Genomic DNA, 16805 nt, shown 5'->3' with positions numbered 1-16805 from the left:
GGATGATATCTATGAGGGTGCCCGTGTTTACGGATTTGGGGTTATATCTGGTAGGTTCATTGATAAATTGTGTGAGATTGAGGGCATCCAGCTTAGATTGTAGGATGGCTGGGGTGTTAAGCATGTCCCAGTTTAGGTCACCTAGCAGCACGAGCTCAGAAGATAGATGGGGGGCAATCAAATCACATATGGTGTCGAGGGCACAGCTGGGGGCAGAGGGGGGTCTATAGCAAGCGGCAACGGTGAGAGTCTTGTTTCTGGAAAGGTTAATTTTTAGAAGTAGAAGCTCAAATTGTTTGGGTACAGACCTGGATAGTAAGACAGAACTCTGCAGGTTATCTTTGCAGTAAATTGCAACACCGCCCCCTTTGGCAGTTCTATCTTGTCGGAAAATGTTATAGTTAGGAATGGAAATTTCAAGGTTTTTGGTGGACTTCCTAAGCCAGGATTCAGACACGGCTAGGACATCCGGATTGGTGGAATATGCTAGGGCAGTGAATAAAACAAATATAGGGAGGAGTTATGTGGATTATGTGGATATATTGAAGCAACATCTCAAGACATCAGTCAGGAAGTTAAAGCTTGGTCGCAAATGGGTCTTCCAAATGGACAATGACCCCAAGCATACTTCCAAATTTGTGGCAAAATAGCTTAAGGACAACAAAGTCAAGGTATTGGAGTGGCCATCGCAATCCCATAGAAAATTTGACTCAGTTACACCAGCCCTGTCAGGAGGAATGGGCCAAAATTATTGTGGGAAGCTTGTGGAAGGCTACCAGAAATGTTTGAACCAAGTTAAACAATTTAAAGGCAGTGCTACCAAATACGAATTGAGTGTATATAAACTTCTGACCCACTGAGAATGTGATGAAAGAAATGAAAGCTGAAATAAATCACTCTCTTTATTATTATTCTGACATTCTTAAAATAAAGTGGTGATCCTAACTGACCTAATACAGGGAATTTATATCAGGATTAAATGTCAGGAATTGTGAAAACCTGAGTTTAAATGTATTTGGCTAAGGTGTATGTAAACTTCTGACTTCAACTGTATACAGTGTTGGACCGATGTACAAATGGTTAAAGTACAAAAGGGAAAATAAATAAATATGGGTTGTATTTACAATGTTATTTGTTCTTCGCTGGTTGACCTTTTCTTGTGGCAGCAGGTCACACATCTTGCTGCTGTGATGGCACACTGTGGTATTTCACCCAGTAGATATGGGAGTTTATCAAAATTGGGTTTGTTTTCGAATTCTTTGTGGACCGGTGTAATCTGACGGAAATAAGTGTCTCTAATATGGTCATACATTCGACAGGAGGTTCGGAAGTGCAGCTCAGTTTTCACCTCATTTTGTGGTCAGTGTGCACAAAGTTTGTCTTCTCTTGACAGCCAGGTCTGCCTACGGCGGCCTTTCTCAATAGCAAAGCTATGCTCACTGAGTCTGTACATAGGCAAAGTTTTCCTTAAGTTTGGGTCAGTCACAGTGGTCAGTTATTCTGCCACTGTGTACTCTCTGTTTAGGGCCAAATAGCATTCTAGTTTGCTATGTTTTTTGTTAAATATTTCCAATGTGTCAAGTTATTATCTTTTTGTTTTCTCATGATTTGGTTGGTTCTAATTGTGTTGCTGTCCTGGGGCTCTGTGGGGTATGTTTGAGTCTGTGAACAGAGACTATTTCTCTATTTGGTTAAGTTGGGGTGTGATTTGGGTGGGGCATTCTAGTTTTTCTATTTCTTTGTTGGCCGGGTATGGTTCCCAATCAGAGGCAGCTGTCTATCGTTGTCTCTGAATGGGGATCATATTTAGGCATTCCTTTTTCCCACCTTAGATTGTGGGATCTTGTTTTTGCATAGTTGCTGTCTAGCCCTGCAGAACTTTATGTTCGGTTTGGTAGTTTGTTGTTTTGTCGGAGTTTAGTATTAAAAATCATGAACACTTTCCACGCTGCGCTTTGGTCTCATTCATCTAACGCCAGACGTAACAGAAGATCCCACCACAAACGGACCAAGCGGCATGGTCAGGAGGAGAGGACACGACGGAAACCCGAGAGGCAGCCCCAAAAATGTTTTTTTTCTTTTTTTCTGGGCGGCAGATGACGTGGGCGTCGGTGCAGAGGGATCCGAGACTGAGGAGGAATTCTTGGACCGTTTGAGCGAGGAGTGGTTGGCAGTGGAGAGGGACAAAATAGTTTGGAGGGGTTGGAGTCTGGAGCAAGACAGTCGCTTTGAGGAGCGTGTGACCCTTCAGGCACCATGCTTTGCGGTTACACGTACTGTGTCTCCGGTACGCATCCACAGCCCTGTGCGCGGATTGTGCCGGCTCAGCGCTCCTGGTCTCCAGTGCGTCTCTTCGGCCCAGGATATCCTGCGCCGGCTCTGCGCACTGTGTCTAACGGCATTCGTCTGGATTTCTCTCTCTTTCTCTTCATTCCTCCCTCTCTTCCCTACTCATCTCTGAATCTTACAGCGCCTAACATTAACCTTGTTTTTTCTCTCTTTCTCTTTCTTCCTCCACCATATCCCTCCCTCCCTCCCTCTCTGCTCTCAGTGTCCTAACTGAGAGCACACAGCTGTCTGTGTGGAAGGGTACTAACAGGACATCCCTCAACACCTCCCCGTCCCTTTAGCTCTACCTCCCCCATCTTCCCCACCACACACACACCCTGCATCACCACTGTGGCCCAAACAGGTCACCTGCTGCTGGGGTTAAACCAGCTGGCAACCACCCACACACATATGCAGGCGGTGTGGACACACACACACACACACACACGCAGGCGGTGTGGACACACACACACACACACATGCAGGCGGTGCGGACACACACACACACATGCAGGCGGTGCGGACACACACACACACACACATGCAGGCGGTGCGGGACACACACACACACACACACATGCAGGCGATGCGGGGACACACACACACACATGCAGGCGGTGCGGACACACACACACATGCAGGCGGTGTGGGGACACACACACATGCAGGCGGTGCGGACACACACACACATGCAGGTGGTGCAGGGACACACACACACGCTCTCATGGCACATTGTGAGAGGTTCCACATATGGCACCATTACATGCAGGGATCCCCCTCACACACCATGACCAACCATCATGGACATTCATCTGGCCTTCATGGCCATGTACACCCGGCACAGCCAGAACAGGACTGGCCACTCCTCAGAGCCTGGTTCCTCTTCCTAGGTTCCTTCCTTTCCAGGGAGTGTTTCCTAGCCATCCTGCTTCTACATCTGCATTGCTTGCTGTTTGGGATTTTAGAGTGGGTTTCCGTATAGCACTTTGTGACATCTGCTTGTAAAAAATGGCTTTATAAAATAAAGTTGATTGATTGATTACACACTGAGACAACAACTACCTGCATGGAAACACACACACGGCACTCCCACCTACAAGCTGCTTCATAAAACATTCTTCATCCATGACCTCTGGCTTATTCAGCAAGCCAGTACCTTTTAACCTGCCTTCACATAGAGTCACCATGTTATTCATATTCAATTATTATGAGAAGTAACAATCTGTCCACACACACACGCACACACACATGCACACACATACACACGCACACACAATGTAAACCCATTGGTACATTGACAGGATTGGGAGGATGCAGTGCAGTACCAACCTTGAGCAGAGGGGGCGATGAGCAGGGAGGTGACAGCACAGGTACACAGCAGCCAGAGTGACAGCGCCATGCTGGAGGGCGGGGTTAGGGGGAATCTGGGTGTGGTCAGCAGGCACAGGGTCATGGAGAGAGCTCCTCCCACTAACACCTCTATATGAGGTGATCCGACAGAGGAAGAGGAGGAGAGAGAGACAGAGACAGAGAGAGAGAGAGAGAAACAGGCACACAGAGAGAGAGAGAGAGAGAGAGAGAGAGAGAGAGAGAGAGAGAGAGAGAGAGAGAGAGAGAGAGAGAGAGAGAGAGAGAGAGAGAGAGAGAGATGAAGGTTAGTCAGACGAACAACCGCCACGTTCTGATTTGTGATTTTCCTTTGAGTCACAGTTTCATGCAATCTGCTGAAAGAGAAGTACTGTTGTTAGGGAGTCATTTAATTTACACAGTGAGGTAGATGCTTCCAGTTTTCCTAATCAGAAATGTGTGTGTAGCAGTAGTGTGAAAACAAGGGAAACAATGCTATGGTGGGTTCAGTTGAATTCCAGCCGCTGTAGATTCCTATCAGAGTTATTTGTAATCACACTGCAGAGATCTGTGTTGCAAGAACCAAGGGAGAGGAGGGGAGGGGAGGGGAAAGAAGAGAGAAGGGGAGGGAGATGAGAGGAGAGGATGGGGGAAAGAAGAAGAGGGGGAGGGAGATGAGAGGAGAGGATGGGGGAAAGAAGAGAGAAGGGGAGGGAGATGAGAGGAGAGGATGGGGGAAAGAAGAGAGAAGGGGAGGGAGATGAGAGGAGAGGATGGGGGAAAGAAGAGAGAAGGGGAGGGGAGATGAGAGGAGAGGATGGGGGAAAGAAGAGAAAAGGGGAGGGAGATGAGAGGAGAAGATGGGGGAAAGAAGAGAGAAGGGGAGGGAGATGAGAGGAGAGGAGCGGAAAGAAGAGAGAAGGGGAGGGAGATGAGAGGAGAGGGGGAAGAAGAGAGAAGGGGAGGGAGATGAGAGGAGAGGATGGGGGAAAGAAGAGAGAAGGGGAGGGAGATGAGAGGAGAGGAGGGGAAAGAAGAGAGAAGGGGAGGGAGATGAGAGGATGGGGGAAAGAAGAGAGAAGGGAAGGGAGATGAGAGGAGAGGATGGGGGAAAGAAGAGAAAGGGGAGGGAGATGAGAGGGGAGAAGGGGGGAAAGAAGAGAGAAGGTGAGGGAGATGAGAGGAGAGGAGGGGGGAAAGAAGAGAGAAGGGAGGGAGATGAGAGGAGAGGATGGGGGAAAGAAGAGAGAAGGGGGAGGGAGATGAGAGGAGAGGAGGGGAAAGAAGAGAGAAGGGAGGGAGATGAGAGGAGAGGGGGAAAGAAGAGGGAGAAGGGGAGGGAAATGAGAGGAGGAGGAGATGAGAAAAGAAAGAAGAGAGAAGGGGAGGGAGATGAGAGGAGAGGGGGGAATGAAGAGAGAAAGGGAGGGAGATGAGAGGAGAGGGGGAAAGAAGAGAGAAGGGGGAGGGAGATGAGGGAGGGAGAGGATGGGGGAAAGAAGAGAGGGGAGGGGAGATGAGAGGAGAGGATGGGGGAAAGAAGAGAAAAGGGGAGGGAGATGAGAGGAGAAGATGGGGGAAAGAAGAGAGAAGGGGAGGGAGATGAGAGGAGAGGAGCGGAAAGAAGAGAGAGAGAAGGGGAGGATGAGATGAGAGGGGGAAAGGAGAAGGGGGGGGATGAAGAAGAAGAGAAGGGAGGGAGATGAGAGGAGAGGAGGGGAAAGAAGAGAGAAGGGGAGGGAGATGAGAGGATGGGGGAAAGAAGAGAGAAGGGAAGGGAGATGAGAGGAGAGGATGGGGGAAAGAAGAGAAAGGGGGAGGGAGATGAGAGGGGAGAAGGGGGAAAGAAGAGAGAAGGTGAGGGAGATGAGAGGAGAGGATGGGGGAAAGAAGAGAGAAGGGGAGGGAGATGAGAGGAGAGGATGGGGGAAAGAAGAGAGAAGGGGGAGGGAGATGAGAGGAGAGGAGGGGAAAGAAGAGAGAAGGGGAGGGAGATGAGAGGAGAGGGGGAATGAAGAGAGAAAGGGAGGGAGATGAGAGGATCGGGGAAAGAAGAGAGAAGAGGAGGGAGATGAGAGGAGACGAGGGGAAAGAAGAGAAAAGGGGAGGGAGATGAGAGGAGAGGAGGGAAAGAAGAGAGAAGGGGAGGGAGATGAGAGGAGAGGGGGAAAGAAGAGAGAAGGGGAGGGAGATGAGAGGAGAGGAGGGAAAGAAGAGAGAAGGGGAGGGAAATGAGAGGAGAGGAGTAAAAAGAAGAGAGAAGGGGAGGGAGATGAGAGGAGAGGGGGAATGAAGAGAGAAAGGGAGGGAGATGAGAGGATGGGGGAAAGAAGAGAGAAGGGGAGGGAGATGAGAGGAGAGGGGGAAAGAAGAGAGAAGGGGAGGGAGATGAGAGGAGAGGATGGGGGAAAGAAGAGAGAAGGGGAGGGGAGATGAGAGGAGAGGAGGGGAAAGAAGAGAGAAGGGGAGGGAGATGAGAGGAGAGGAGGGAAAGAAGAGAGAAGGGGAGGGAGATGAGAGGAGAGGAGATGAAAGAAGAGGGAAGGAGAGGAGAGGATAGGGAAAGAAGAGAGAAGGGGAGAGGAGGGGACATGAAAGAAGAGGGAAGGGGAGGAGAGGATAGGGGAAAGAAGAGAGAAGGGGAGAGGAGGGGACATGAAAGAAGAGGGAAGGGGAGAGGAGGGGAGAGGAGATGAAAGAAGAGGGAAGGAGAGGAGAGGATAGGGGAAAGAAGAGGGAAGGAGAGGAGAGGATGGGGAAAGAAGAGAGAAGGAGAGGAGAAGAGGGGAGAGGGAAGGCGAGTGGATGGGAGGCTCTCACTGTGGTGACCAGGTAGAATGCTTGTACTACAGGGATCTGAAGGGTAGCCATTTTGTGCACACTGGCATGGCAACAGCTGTTCTGCTCCACCAACCAGAGCCAGCTTATCACTCCACAGTTTCGGGATCTTTGATTGGATGAGACAAGACATGTATGTGTGTGACTCTTAAGGGTGCCATGTAAATAAAAATAGTGTGTGTGTGATTGTGTGTGATTGTGTATGATTGTGTGTGTGTGTGCATGCGCGTGTGTGTGTGCGCGTGTGTGTGTGTGTGTGTGCGTGTGTGTGTGTGTGTGTGTGTGTGTGTGTGTGTGTGTGTGTGTGTGTGTGTGTGTGTGTGCGCGTGTGTGTGTGTGTGTGTGTGTGTGTGTGTGTGTGTGTGTGTGTGTGTGTGTGTGTGTGTGTGTGTGTGTGTGTGTGTGTGTGTGTGTGTGTGTGTGTGTGTGTGTGTGTGTGTGTGTGTGTGTGTGTACAGGCAACTGAGAGGATTTACTTTGATCCCTGTAACCCTCTACTCCTCGATTGATCTTCCCAGAAGTGAAATATAGATTGCAGAAAAAGACAACAGCATCAGTACACACACATCTACAGGAATACACACAGACATATACACACACATCTACAGGAATACACACAGACATGTACACACACATCTACAGGAATACACACAGACATGTACACACATAGTGCCTTGTGCTGCTCTCAGGACTGCATGCTCTCTCCTGTGTGGACAGTCAAGATTGGCAGGTCAAGAGTGACTGCCCCCCCCCCACATCATCAGTGATTCTGCTCTCCCTCCATCCCTCCAGCCCACCCCCTCCTGCTGACCTTCTCTGATATTTACCCTCCTCTCCAATGGCACAGCCGAACCAACACAGCCACCAACCTGTGTGTGTGTGTGTGTGTGTGTGTGTGTGTGTGTGTGTGTGTGTGTGTGTGTGTGTGTGTGTGTGTGTGTGTGTGTGTGTGTGTGTGTGTGTGTGTGTGTGTGTGTGTGTGTGTGTGTGTGTGTGTGTGTGTGTGTGTGTGTGTGTTCGTGCGCATGTGCGTGTGTCTGTGTGTGACCCACTGTACGTTGGAGAGGAGAGAAACGAACACTGAGCACAGAGCATGACATAGGCTGTCCTCTAAACCCCCCCCACACATTCTTCATCAGAACAGCTGAGAGAACACACACAGAGAAAGCAGAAAACAAACAGCGATAGAACTGTTCCTGAGCCTTGAGTCAGTCCTCTATCTCCCTCCCTCCCTCCCTCCCTTGCTCTCTCAGTCCCTCCCTCCCTCTCTTGCTCTCTCTGTCCCTCCCTCCCTCTCTTGCTCTCTCTGTCCCTCCCTCCCTCTCTTGCTCCCTTCCTCCCTCCCTGCCTCCCTCCCTCTCTTGCTCTCTCTGTCCCTCCCTCCCTCCCTCCCTCTCTTGCTCTCTTTGTCCCTCCCTCCCTCCCTCCCTCCCTCTCTTGCTCTCTCTGTCCCTCCCTCCCTCTCTTGCTCTCTCTGTCCCTCCCTCCCTCCCACCCTCCCTCCCTCTCTTGCTCTCTCTGTCCCTCCCTCCCTCCCTCTCTTGCTCTCTTTGTCCCTCCCTCCCTCCCTCCCGTTCTTGCTCTCTCTGTCCCTCCCTCCCTCCTACTCTTGCTCTCTTTGTCCCTCCCTCCCTCTCTTGCTCCCTCCCTCCCTCCCTCCCTCCCTCTCTTGCTCTCTTTGTCCCTCCCTCCCTCCCTCTCTTGCTCTCTCTGTCCCTCCCTCCCTCCCTCCCTCTCTTGCTCTCTCTGTCCCTCCCTCCCACCATCTCTCTCCATATTAATAATGGTCCAGAACCTGGCCCCCTCCTGTGTGGAGGCCTTTTCTATTTCCTGCTGCCTTTTGTAGTTGGTAATAAGAAAAATCTGTCTTTCAACCAATCTCTTTTGATCCTGACTCCCACTGCACTCTCCACAATAGCTCTCCTGTGGTCCCTGCCCATAAGGTGAAAGAGTTGGAGGGAAAGAGAAACAGAGATGGAAAGAGAGAGATATAGATAGAGTAAAGAGAGATGGAGGAACAGAGAGACAGAGAGAGAGAAAGGAAAATGTGGGAAACCCTAGAGAAAGGAGGAGAGAAGAAGATGATGAAGTGAGGTAAGAAAATAACCATGGTGATGAGAGCAAGAAAGAAAAAGAAAGAATAAGAAAAGAGGGGGGTGAAAGGAGTTGGGGAGGTAAGTAGAGGGTGGGGGTGGGGGTGGTGGCGAGGGTGGGTGGTGGGGTGGGGGTGGGTGGTGGCGATGGGGGAATCTGTGGGGTGAGAGAGATAGAGAGGGTGGGTGGTGGGGTGAGAGAGAGAGGGTGGGTAGTCTTGGCAGTCTTCCTCTCCCGACTCTAAGGATGTAGACACCTGGGGCCATAGACTGACCTTTTGCTCCGTTCATATCCACTATTGTCATCACTGTTACGCTTCCAATGGAGACGAAGGGTGTAATATCTCTGAGTACACTGGAGACACTGGGAGAATGGTTCTCTGATTTAACAGGTCTGGGGGAGGGATGGAGGGAGAGGGACAGAGAGGAAGGGGAGGGAAGCAGGAAGGGAGAGGGACAGAGAGGAAGGGGAGGGAAGCAGGAAGGAGAGAAGGGAGGGAGGAGGGACAGATACAGACAGATGGACATACCACTAAGAAGAGGAGCTGTGAGTCTGTGTTTGTTTTGAACAAAGCCTCTCTCATCTTGTATCGAATAAAACCCCCCCTCTCTCATCTTGTATCCAATACAACCCCTCTCTATCTCTCTCTCATCTTGTATCCAATACAACCCCTCTCTATCTCTCTCTCATCTTGTATCCAATACAACCCCTCTCTATCTCTCTCTCATCTTGTATCCAATACAACCCCTCTCTATCTCTCTCTCATCTTGTATCCAATACAACCCCTCTCTATCTCTCTCTCATCTTGTATCCAATACAACCCCTCTCTATCTCTCTCTCATCTTGTATCCAATACAACCCCTCTCTATCTCTCTCTCATCTTGTATCCAATACAACCCCTCTCTATCTCTCTCTCATCTTGTATCCAATACAACCCCTCTCTATCTCTCTCTCATCTTGTATCCAATACAACCCCCCTCTCTATCTCTCTCTCATCTTGTATCCAATACAACCCCTCTCTCTCTATCTCTCATATTGTATCTAATACAACCCCTCTCTCTCTATCTCTCATCTTGTATCCAATACAACCCCTCTCTCTCTCTCTCTCTCATCTTGTATCCAATACAACCCCTCTCTCTCTCTCTCATCTTATATCCAATACAACCCCTCTCTATCTCTCTCTCATCTTGTATCCAATACAACCCCTCTCTATCTCTCTCTCATCTTGTATCCAATACAACCCCTCTCTATCTCTCTCTCATCTTGTATCGAATAAAACCCCTCTCTCTCTCTCTCTCTCTCATCTTGTATCCAATACAACCCCTCTCTATCTCTCTCTCATCTTGTATCCAATACAACCCCTCTCTATCTCTCTCTCATCTTGTATCCAATACAACCCCTCTCTATCTCTCTCTCATCTTGTATCCAATACAACCCCTCTCTATCTCTCTCTCATCTTGTATCCAATACAACCCCTCTCTATCTCTCTCTCATCTTGTATCGAATAAAACCCCCTCTCTCTCTCTCTCTCATCTTGTATCCAATACAACCCCTCTCTATCTCTCTCATCTTGTATCCAATACAACCCCTCTCTATCTCTCTCTCATCTTGTATCCAATACAACCCCTCTCTATCTCTCTCATCTTGTATCCAATACAACCCCTCTCTATCTCTCTCTCATCTTGTATCCAATACAACCCCTCTCTATCTCTCTCTCATCTTGTATCCAATACAACCCCTCTCTATCTCTCTCTCATCTTGTATCCAATACAACCCCTCTCTCTCTATCTCTCTCTCTCATCTTGTATCCAATACAACCCCTCTCTCTCTATCTCTCTCTCTCATCTTGTATCCAATACAACCCCTCTCTCTCTATCTCTCTCTCTCATCTTGTATCCAATACAACCCCTCTCTCTCTATCTCTCTCTCTCATCTTGTATCCAATACAACCCCTCTCTCTCTATCTCTCATCTTGTATCCAATACAACCCCTCTCTATCTCTCTCTATCTCTCATCTTGTATCCTAAACAACCCCCTCTCTCTATCTCTCATCTTGTATCCAATACAACCCCTCTCTCTCTATCTCTCATCTTGTATCGAATAAAACCCCCCCTCTCTCATCTTGTATCCAATACAACCCCTCTCTATCTATCTCTCATCTTGTATCCAATACAACCCCTCTCTATCTCTCTCTCATCTATCTCTCATCTTGTCATCTTGTATCCAATACAACCCCTCTCTCTCTATCTCTCATCTTGTATCTAATACAACCCCTCTCTCTCTATCTCTCATCTTGTATCCAATACAACCCCTCTCTCTCTCTCATCTTGTATCCAATACAACAACCCCTCTCTCTCTCTCTCTCATCTTGTATCCAATACAACCCCTCTCTATCTCTCTCTCATCTTGTATCCAATACAACCCCTCTCTATCTCTCTCTCATCTTGTATCCAATACAACCCCTCTCTATCTCTCTCTCATCTTGTATCCAATACAACCCCTCTCTATCTCTCTCTCATCTTGTATCCAATACAACCCCTCTCTATCTCTCTCTCTCATCTTGTATCGAATAAAACCCCTCTCTCTCTCTCTCTCATCTTGTATCCAATACAACCCCTCTCTATCTCTCTCTCATCTTGTATCCAATACAACCCCTCTCTATCTCTCTCTCATCTTGTATCCAATACAACCCCTCTCTATCTCTCTCTCATCTTGTATCCAATACAACCCCTCTCTATCTCTCTCTCATCTTGTATCCAATACAACCCCTCTCTCTCTATCTCTCTCTCTCATCTTGTATCCAATACAACCCCTCTCTCTCTATCTCTCATCTTGTATCCAATACAACCCCTCTCTATCTCTCTCTATCTCTCATCTTGTATCCAATACAACCCCTCTCTCTCTATCTCTCATCTTGTATCCAATACAACCCCTCTCTCTCTATCTCTCATCTTGTATCGAATAAAACCCCCCCTCTCTCATCTTGTATCCAATACAACCCCTCTCTATCTCTCTCTCATCTTGTATCCAATACAACCCCTCTCTATCTCTCTCTCATCTTGTATCCAATACAACCCCCCTCTCTATCTCTCTCTCATCTTGTATCCAATACAACCCCTCTCTCTCTATCTCTCATCTTGTATCTAATACAACCCCTCTCTCTCTATCTCTCATCTTGTATCCAATACAACCCCTCTCTCTCTCTCTCTCTCTCTCTCTCATCTTGTATCCAATACAACAACCCCTCTCTCTCTCTCTCTCATCTTGTATCCAATACAACCCCTCTCTATCTCGCTCTCATCTTGTATCCAATACAACCCCTCTCTATCTCTCTCTCATCTTGTATCCAATACAACCCCTCTCTATCTCTCTCTCATCTTGTATCCAATACAACCCCTCTCTATCTCTCTCTCATCTTGTATCCAATACAACCCCTCTCTATCTCTCTCTCATCTTGTATCCAATACAATCCCTCTCTATCTCTCTCTCATCTTGTATCCAATACAACCCCTCTCTATCTCTCTCTCATCTTGTATCCAATACAACCCCTCTCTCTCTATCTCTCTCTCTCATCTTGTATCCAATACAACCCCTCTCTCTCTATCTCTCTCTCTCATCTTGTATCCAATACAACCCCTCTCTCTCTATCTCTCTCTCTCATCTTGTATCCAATACAACCCCTCTCTCTCTATCTCTCATCTTGTATCCAATACAACCCCTCTCTATCTCTCTCTATCTCTCATCTTGTATCCAATACAACCCCTCTCTCTCTATCTCTCATCTTGTATCCAATACAACCCCTCTCTATCTCTCTCTATCTCTCATCTTGTATCTAATACAACCCCTCTCTCTCCTTCTCTCATCTTGTATCTAATACAACCCCCCTCTCTCATCTTGTATCCAATACAACCCCTCTCTCTCTATCTCTCTCTCTCATCTTGTATCCAATACAACCCCTCTCTCTCTATCTCTCTCTCTCATCTTGTATCCAATCTTCTCTCTCTCTCTCATCTTGTATCCAATACAATCCCTCTCTATCTCTCTCTCATCTTGTATCCAATACAACCCCTCTCTATCTCTCTCTCATCTTGTATCCAATACAACCCCTCTCTCTCTATCTCTCTCTCTCATCTTGTATCCAATACAACCCCTCTCTCTATCTCTCTCTCTCATCTTGTATCCAATACAACCCCTCTCTCTATCTCTCTCTCTCATCTTGTATCCAATACAACCCCTCTCTCTATCTCTCATCTTGTATCCAATACAACCCCTCTCTATCTCTCTCTATCTCTCATCTTGTATCCAATACAACCCCTCTCTCTCTATCTCTCATCTTGTATCCAATACAACCCCTCTCTATCTCTCTCTATCTCTCATCTTGTATCTAATACAACCCCTCTCTCTCCATCTCTCATCTTGTATCCAATACAAGCCCTCTCTCTCTATCTCTCTCCCTCTCTCTCATCTTGTATCTTCTCTCTATCTCTCATCTTGTATCCAATACAACCCCTCTCTATCTCTCTCTATCTCTCATCTTGTATCTAATACAACCCCTCTCTCTCTTCTCTCATCTTGTATCAATACAAATCTTGTATCTAATACAACCCCTCTCTCTCTATCTCTCATCTTGTATCCAATACAACCCCTCTCTATCTCTCTCTATCTCTCATCTTGTATCCAATACAAGCCCTCCTCTCTCTCTCTCTCTCTCTCATCTTGTATCGAATAAAACCTCCCCCCCTACTCAATTCAATTCAAGGGGCTTTATTGGCATGGGAAACATATGTTAACATTGCCAAAGTCAAAGAGTTCTAAAATAATAAAGCCATTACAATGGGTATGGGTTGTATTTACAATGGTATTTGTGCTTCACTGGTTGACCTTTTCTTGTGGCAACGGGTCACAAATATTGCTGCTGTGATGGTACACTGTGGCATTTCACCCAGTAGATATGGGAGTTTATCAAAATTGGGTTTGTTTTCGAATTCTTTGTGGGTCTCTGTAATCTGAGGGAAATATGTCTCTCTAATATGGTCATACATTGGGCAGGAGGTTAGGAAGTGCAGCTCAGTTTCCACCTCATTTTATGGGCAGTGTGCACGTAGCCTGTCTTCTCTTGAGAGCCATGTCTGCCTATGGCGGCCTTTCTCAATAGCAAGGCTATGCTCACTGAGTCTGTACATAGTCAAAGCTTTCCTTAATTTTGGCTCAGTCACAGTGGACAGGTATTCTGCCACTGTGTACTCTCTGTTTAGGGCCAAATAGCATTCTAGTTTGCTCTGTTTTTTTGTTAATTCTTTCCAATGTGTCAAGTAATTATCTTTTAGTTTTCTCATGATTTGCTTGGGTCTAATTGTGCTGCTGTCCTGGGGCTCTGTGGGGTGTGTTTGTGTTTGTGAACAGAGCCCCAGGACCAATTTTAACCACACACTTGTTGTTTGTGTACATGGATTTTATAATGTCGTATGTTTTACCCCCAACACCACTTTCCATCAATTTCTATAGAAGACCCTTATGCCAAATTGAGTCGAAGGCTTTTTTGAAAGTAACAAAACATGAGAAGACTTTGCCTTCTGTTTTGTTTGGTTGTCAATTAGGGTGTACAGGGTGAATACGTGGTCTGTTGTACGGTAATTTGGTAAAAAGCCAATTTGACATTTGCTCAGTACATTGTTTTCATTGAGGAAATGTATGAGTCTGCTGTTAATGATAATGCAGAGGATTTTCCCAAGGTTACTGTTGACGCATATTCCACGGTAGTTATTGGGGTCAAATTTGTCTCCACTTTTGTGATCAGTCCTTGGTTCCAAATATTGGGGAAGATGCCAGAGCTAAGGATGATGTTAAAGAGTTTTAGTATAGCCAATTGGAATTTGTTGTCTGTATATTTGATCATTTCATTAAGGAAACCATCAACACCACAGGCCTTTTTGGGTTGGAGGGTTTTTATTTTGTCCTGTAACTCATTCAATGTAATTGGAGAATCCAGTGGGTTCTGGTAGTCTTTAATAGTTGATTCTAAGATCTGTATTTGATCATGTATATGTTCTTGCTCTTTATTCTTTGTTATAGAGCCACAAAGATTGGAGAAGTGGTTTACCCATACATCTCCATTTTGGATAGATAATTCTTTGTGTTGTTGTTTGTTTAGTGTTTTCCAATTTTCCCAGAAGTGGTTAGAGTCTATGGATTCTTCAATGACATTGAGCTGATTTCTGACGTGCTGTTCCTTCTTCTTCCGTAGTCTATTTCTGTATTGTTTTAGTGATACACCATAGTGAAGGCGTAGACTCAGGTTTTCCGGGTCTCTATGTTTTTGGTTGGACAGGTTTCTCAATTTCTTTCTTAGATTTTTGCATTCTTCATCAAAACATTTGTCATTGTTGTTCATTTTCTTCGGTTTTCTATTTGAGATTTTTAGATTTGATAGGGAAGCTGAGAGGTCAAATATACTGTCAAATATACTCTGTCTCTCATCTTATATCTAATACAACCCCTCTGTCTCTCTCTCTAATCTTGTATCTAATACAACCCCTCTGTCTCTCATCTTGTATTTAATACAACCCCTCTGTCTCTCATCTTGTATCTAATACAACCCCTCTGTCTCTCATCTTGTATTTAATACAACCCCTCTGTCTCTCTCTCATCTTGTATTTATCTTGTATTTAATACAACCCCTCTGTCTCTCATCTTGTATTTAATCTCTGTCATTTAATACAACCCCTCTGTCTCTCATCTTGTATTTAATACAACCCCTCTGTCTCTCTCTCATCTCTGTCTCTCTCTCATCTTGTATTTAATACAACCCCTCTGTCTCTCATCTTGTATTAATACAACCCCTCTGTCTCTCTCTCATCTTGTATTTAATACAACCCCTCTGTCTCTCTCTCATCTTGTATTTAATACAACCCCTCTGTCTCTCTCTCATCTTGTATTTAATACAACCCTCTGTCTCTCTCTCATCTTGTCTCTCTCATCTTGTATTTAATACAACCCCTCTGTCTCTCTCTCATCTTGTATTTAATATCAACCCTCTGTCTCTCTCTCATCTTGTATTTATCTTGTATTTAATACAACCCCTCTGTATCTCATCTTGTATTTAATACAACCCCTCTGTCTCTCATCTTGTATTTAATACAACCCCTCTGTATCTCTCTCATCTTGTATTTAATACAACCCCTCTGTCTCTCTCTCATCTTGTATTTAATACAACCCCTCTGTCTCTCATCTTGTATTTAATACAACCCCTCTGTCTCTCTCTCATCTTGTATTTAATACAACCCCTCTGTCTCTCTCTCATCTTGTATTTAATACAACCCCTCTGTCTCTCTCTCATCTTGTATTTAATACAACCCCTCTGTCTCTCTCTCATCTTGTATTTAATACAACCCCTCTGTCTCTCTCTCATCTTGTATTTAATACAACCCCTCTGTCTCTCATCTTGTATTTAATACAACCCCTCTGTCTCTCATCTTGTATTTAATACAACCCCTCTCTCTCTCATCTTGTATTTAATACAACCCCTCTGTCTCTCATCTCTCTCATCTTGTATTTAATACAACCCCTCTGTCTCTCTCTCATCTTGTATTTAATACAACCCCTCTGTCCTCATCTTGTATCTAATACAACCCCTCTGTCTCTCATCTTGTATTTAATACAACCCCTCTGTCTCTCATCTGTCTCTCATCTTGTATTTAATTCATCTTGTTTCTAATACAACCCCTCTGTATCTCATCTTGTATTTAATAATCTTGTACAACCCTCTGTCTCTCTCTCATCTTGTATTTAATACAACCTCTCTCATCTTGTATCTAATACAACAACCCCTCTGTCTCTCTCTCATCTTGTATTTAATACAACCCCTCTGTCTCTCTCTCATCTTGTATTTAATCTCTGTCATCTAATACAACCCCTCTGTATCTCATCTTGTATCTAATACAACCCCTCTGTCTCTCTCTCATCTTGTATTTAATACAACCCCTCTGTCTCTCTCTCATCTTGTATTTAATACAACCCCTCTGTCTCTCTCATCTTGTATTTAATACAACCCCTCTGTATCTTGTATTTAATCATCTTGTGGAACGGGCATTTAATACAACCTTGGCGTGATCCTGGACAACACCCTGTCATCAAGGCGGTCTCTCATCTTGTATCTAATACAATCTCCCGTCTGGATTACCCTCTGTGGCTGGGCTCTC

At 45.9% G+C, this 16805-nt stretch overlaps 1 protein-coding gene and 1 pseudogene across 1 annotated transcript in view; one reads left to right on the top strand and one right to left on the bottom strand.

Annotated features, from left to right (window-relative positions):
• Positions 1-16805, top strand: part of LOC123998976 — an 899899-nt pseudogene that overhangs the window by 605372 nt on the left and 277722 nt on the right.
• The window catches only part of LOC123998934 (adhesion G protein-coupled receptor L1-like), a 255839-nt gene that overhangs the window by 146943 nt on the left and 92091 nt on the right, over positions 1-16805 (bottom strand). Inside the window, 1 exon segment of the mRNA XM_046304189.1 lies at positions 3658-3807. Within this exon segment, the coding sequence (XP_046160145.1) occupies positions 3658-3781 (124 nt within the window). The 5' untranslated portion in view covers positions 3782-3807.

This window comes from Oncorhynchus gorbuscha, linkage group LG16 (genome assembly GCF_021184085.1).
Source record: "Oncorhynchus gorbuscha isolate QuinsamMale2020 ecotype Even-year linkage group LG16, OgorEven_v1.0, whole genome shotgun sequence".
NCBI classification, from domain to species: Eukaryota; Metazoa; Chordata; class Actinopteri; order Salmoniformes; family Salmonidae; genus Oncorhynchus; species Oncorhynchus gorbuscha.
This window is presented reverse-complemented; position numbering and strand designations above follow the sequence as displayed.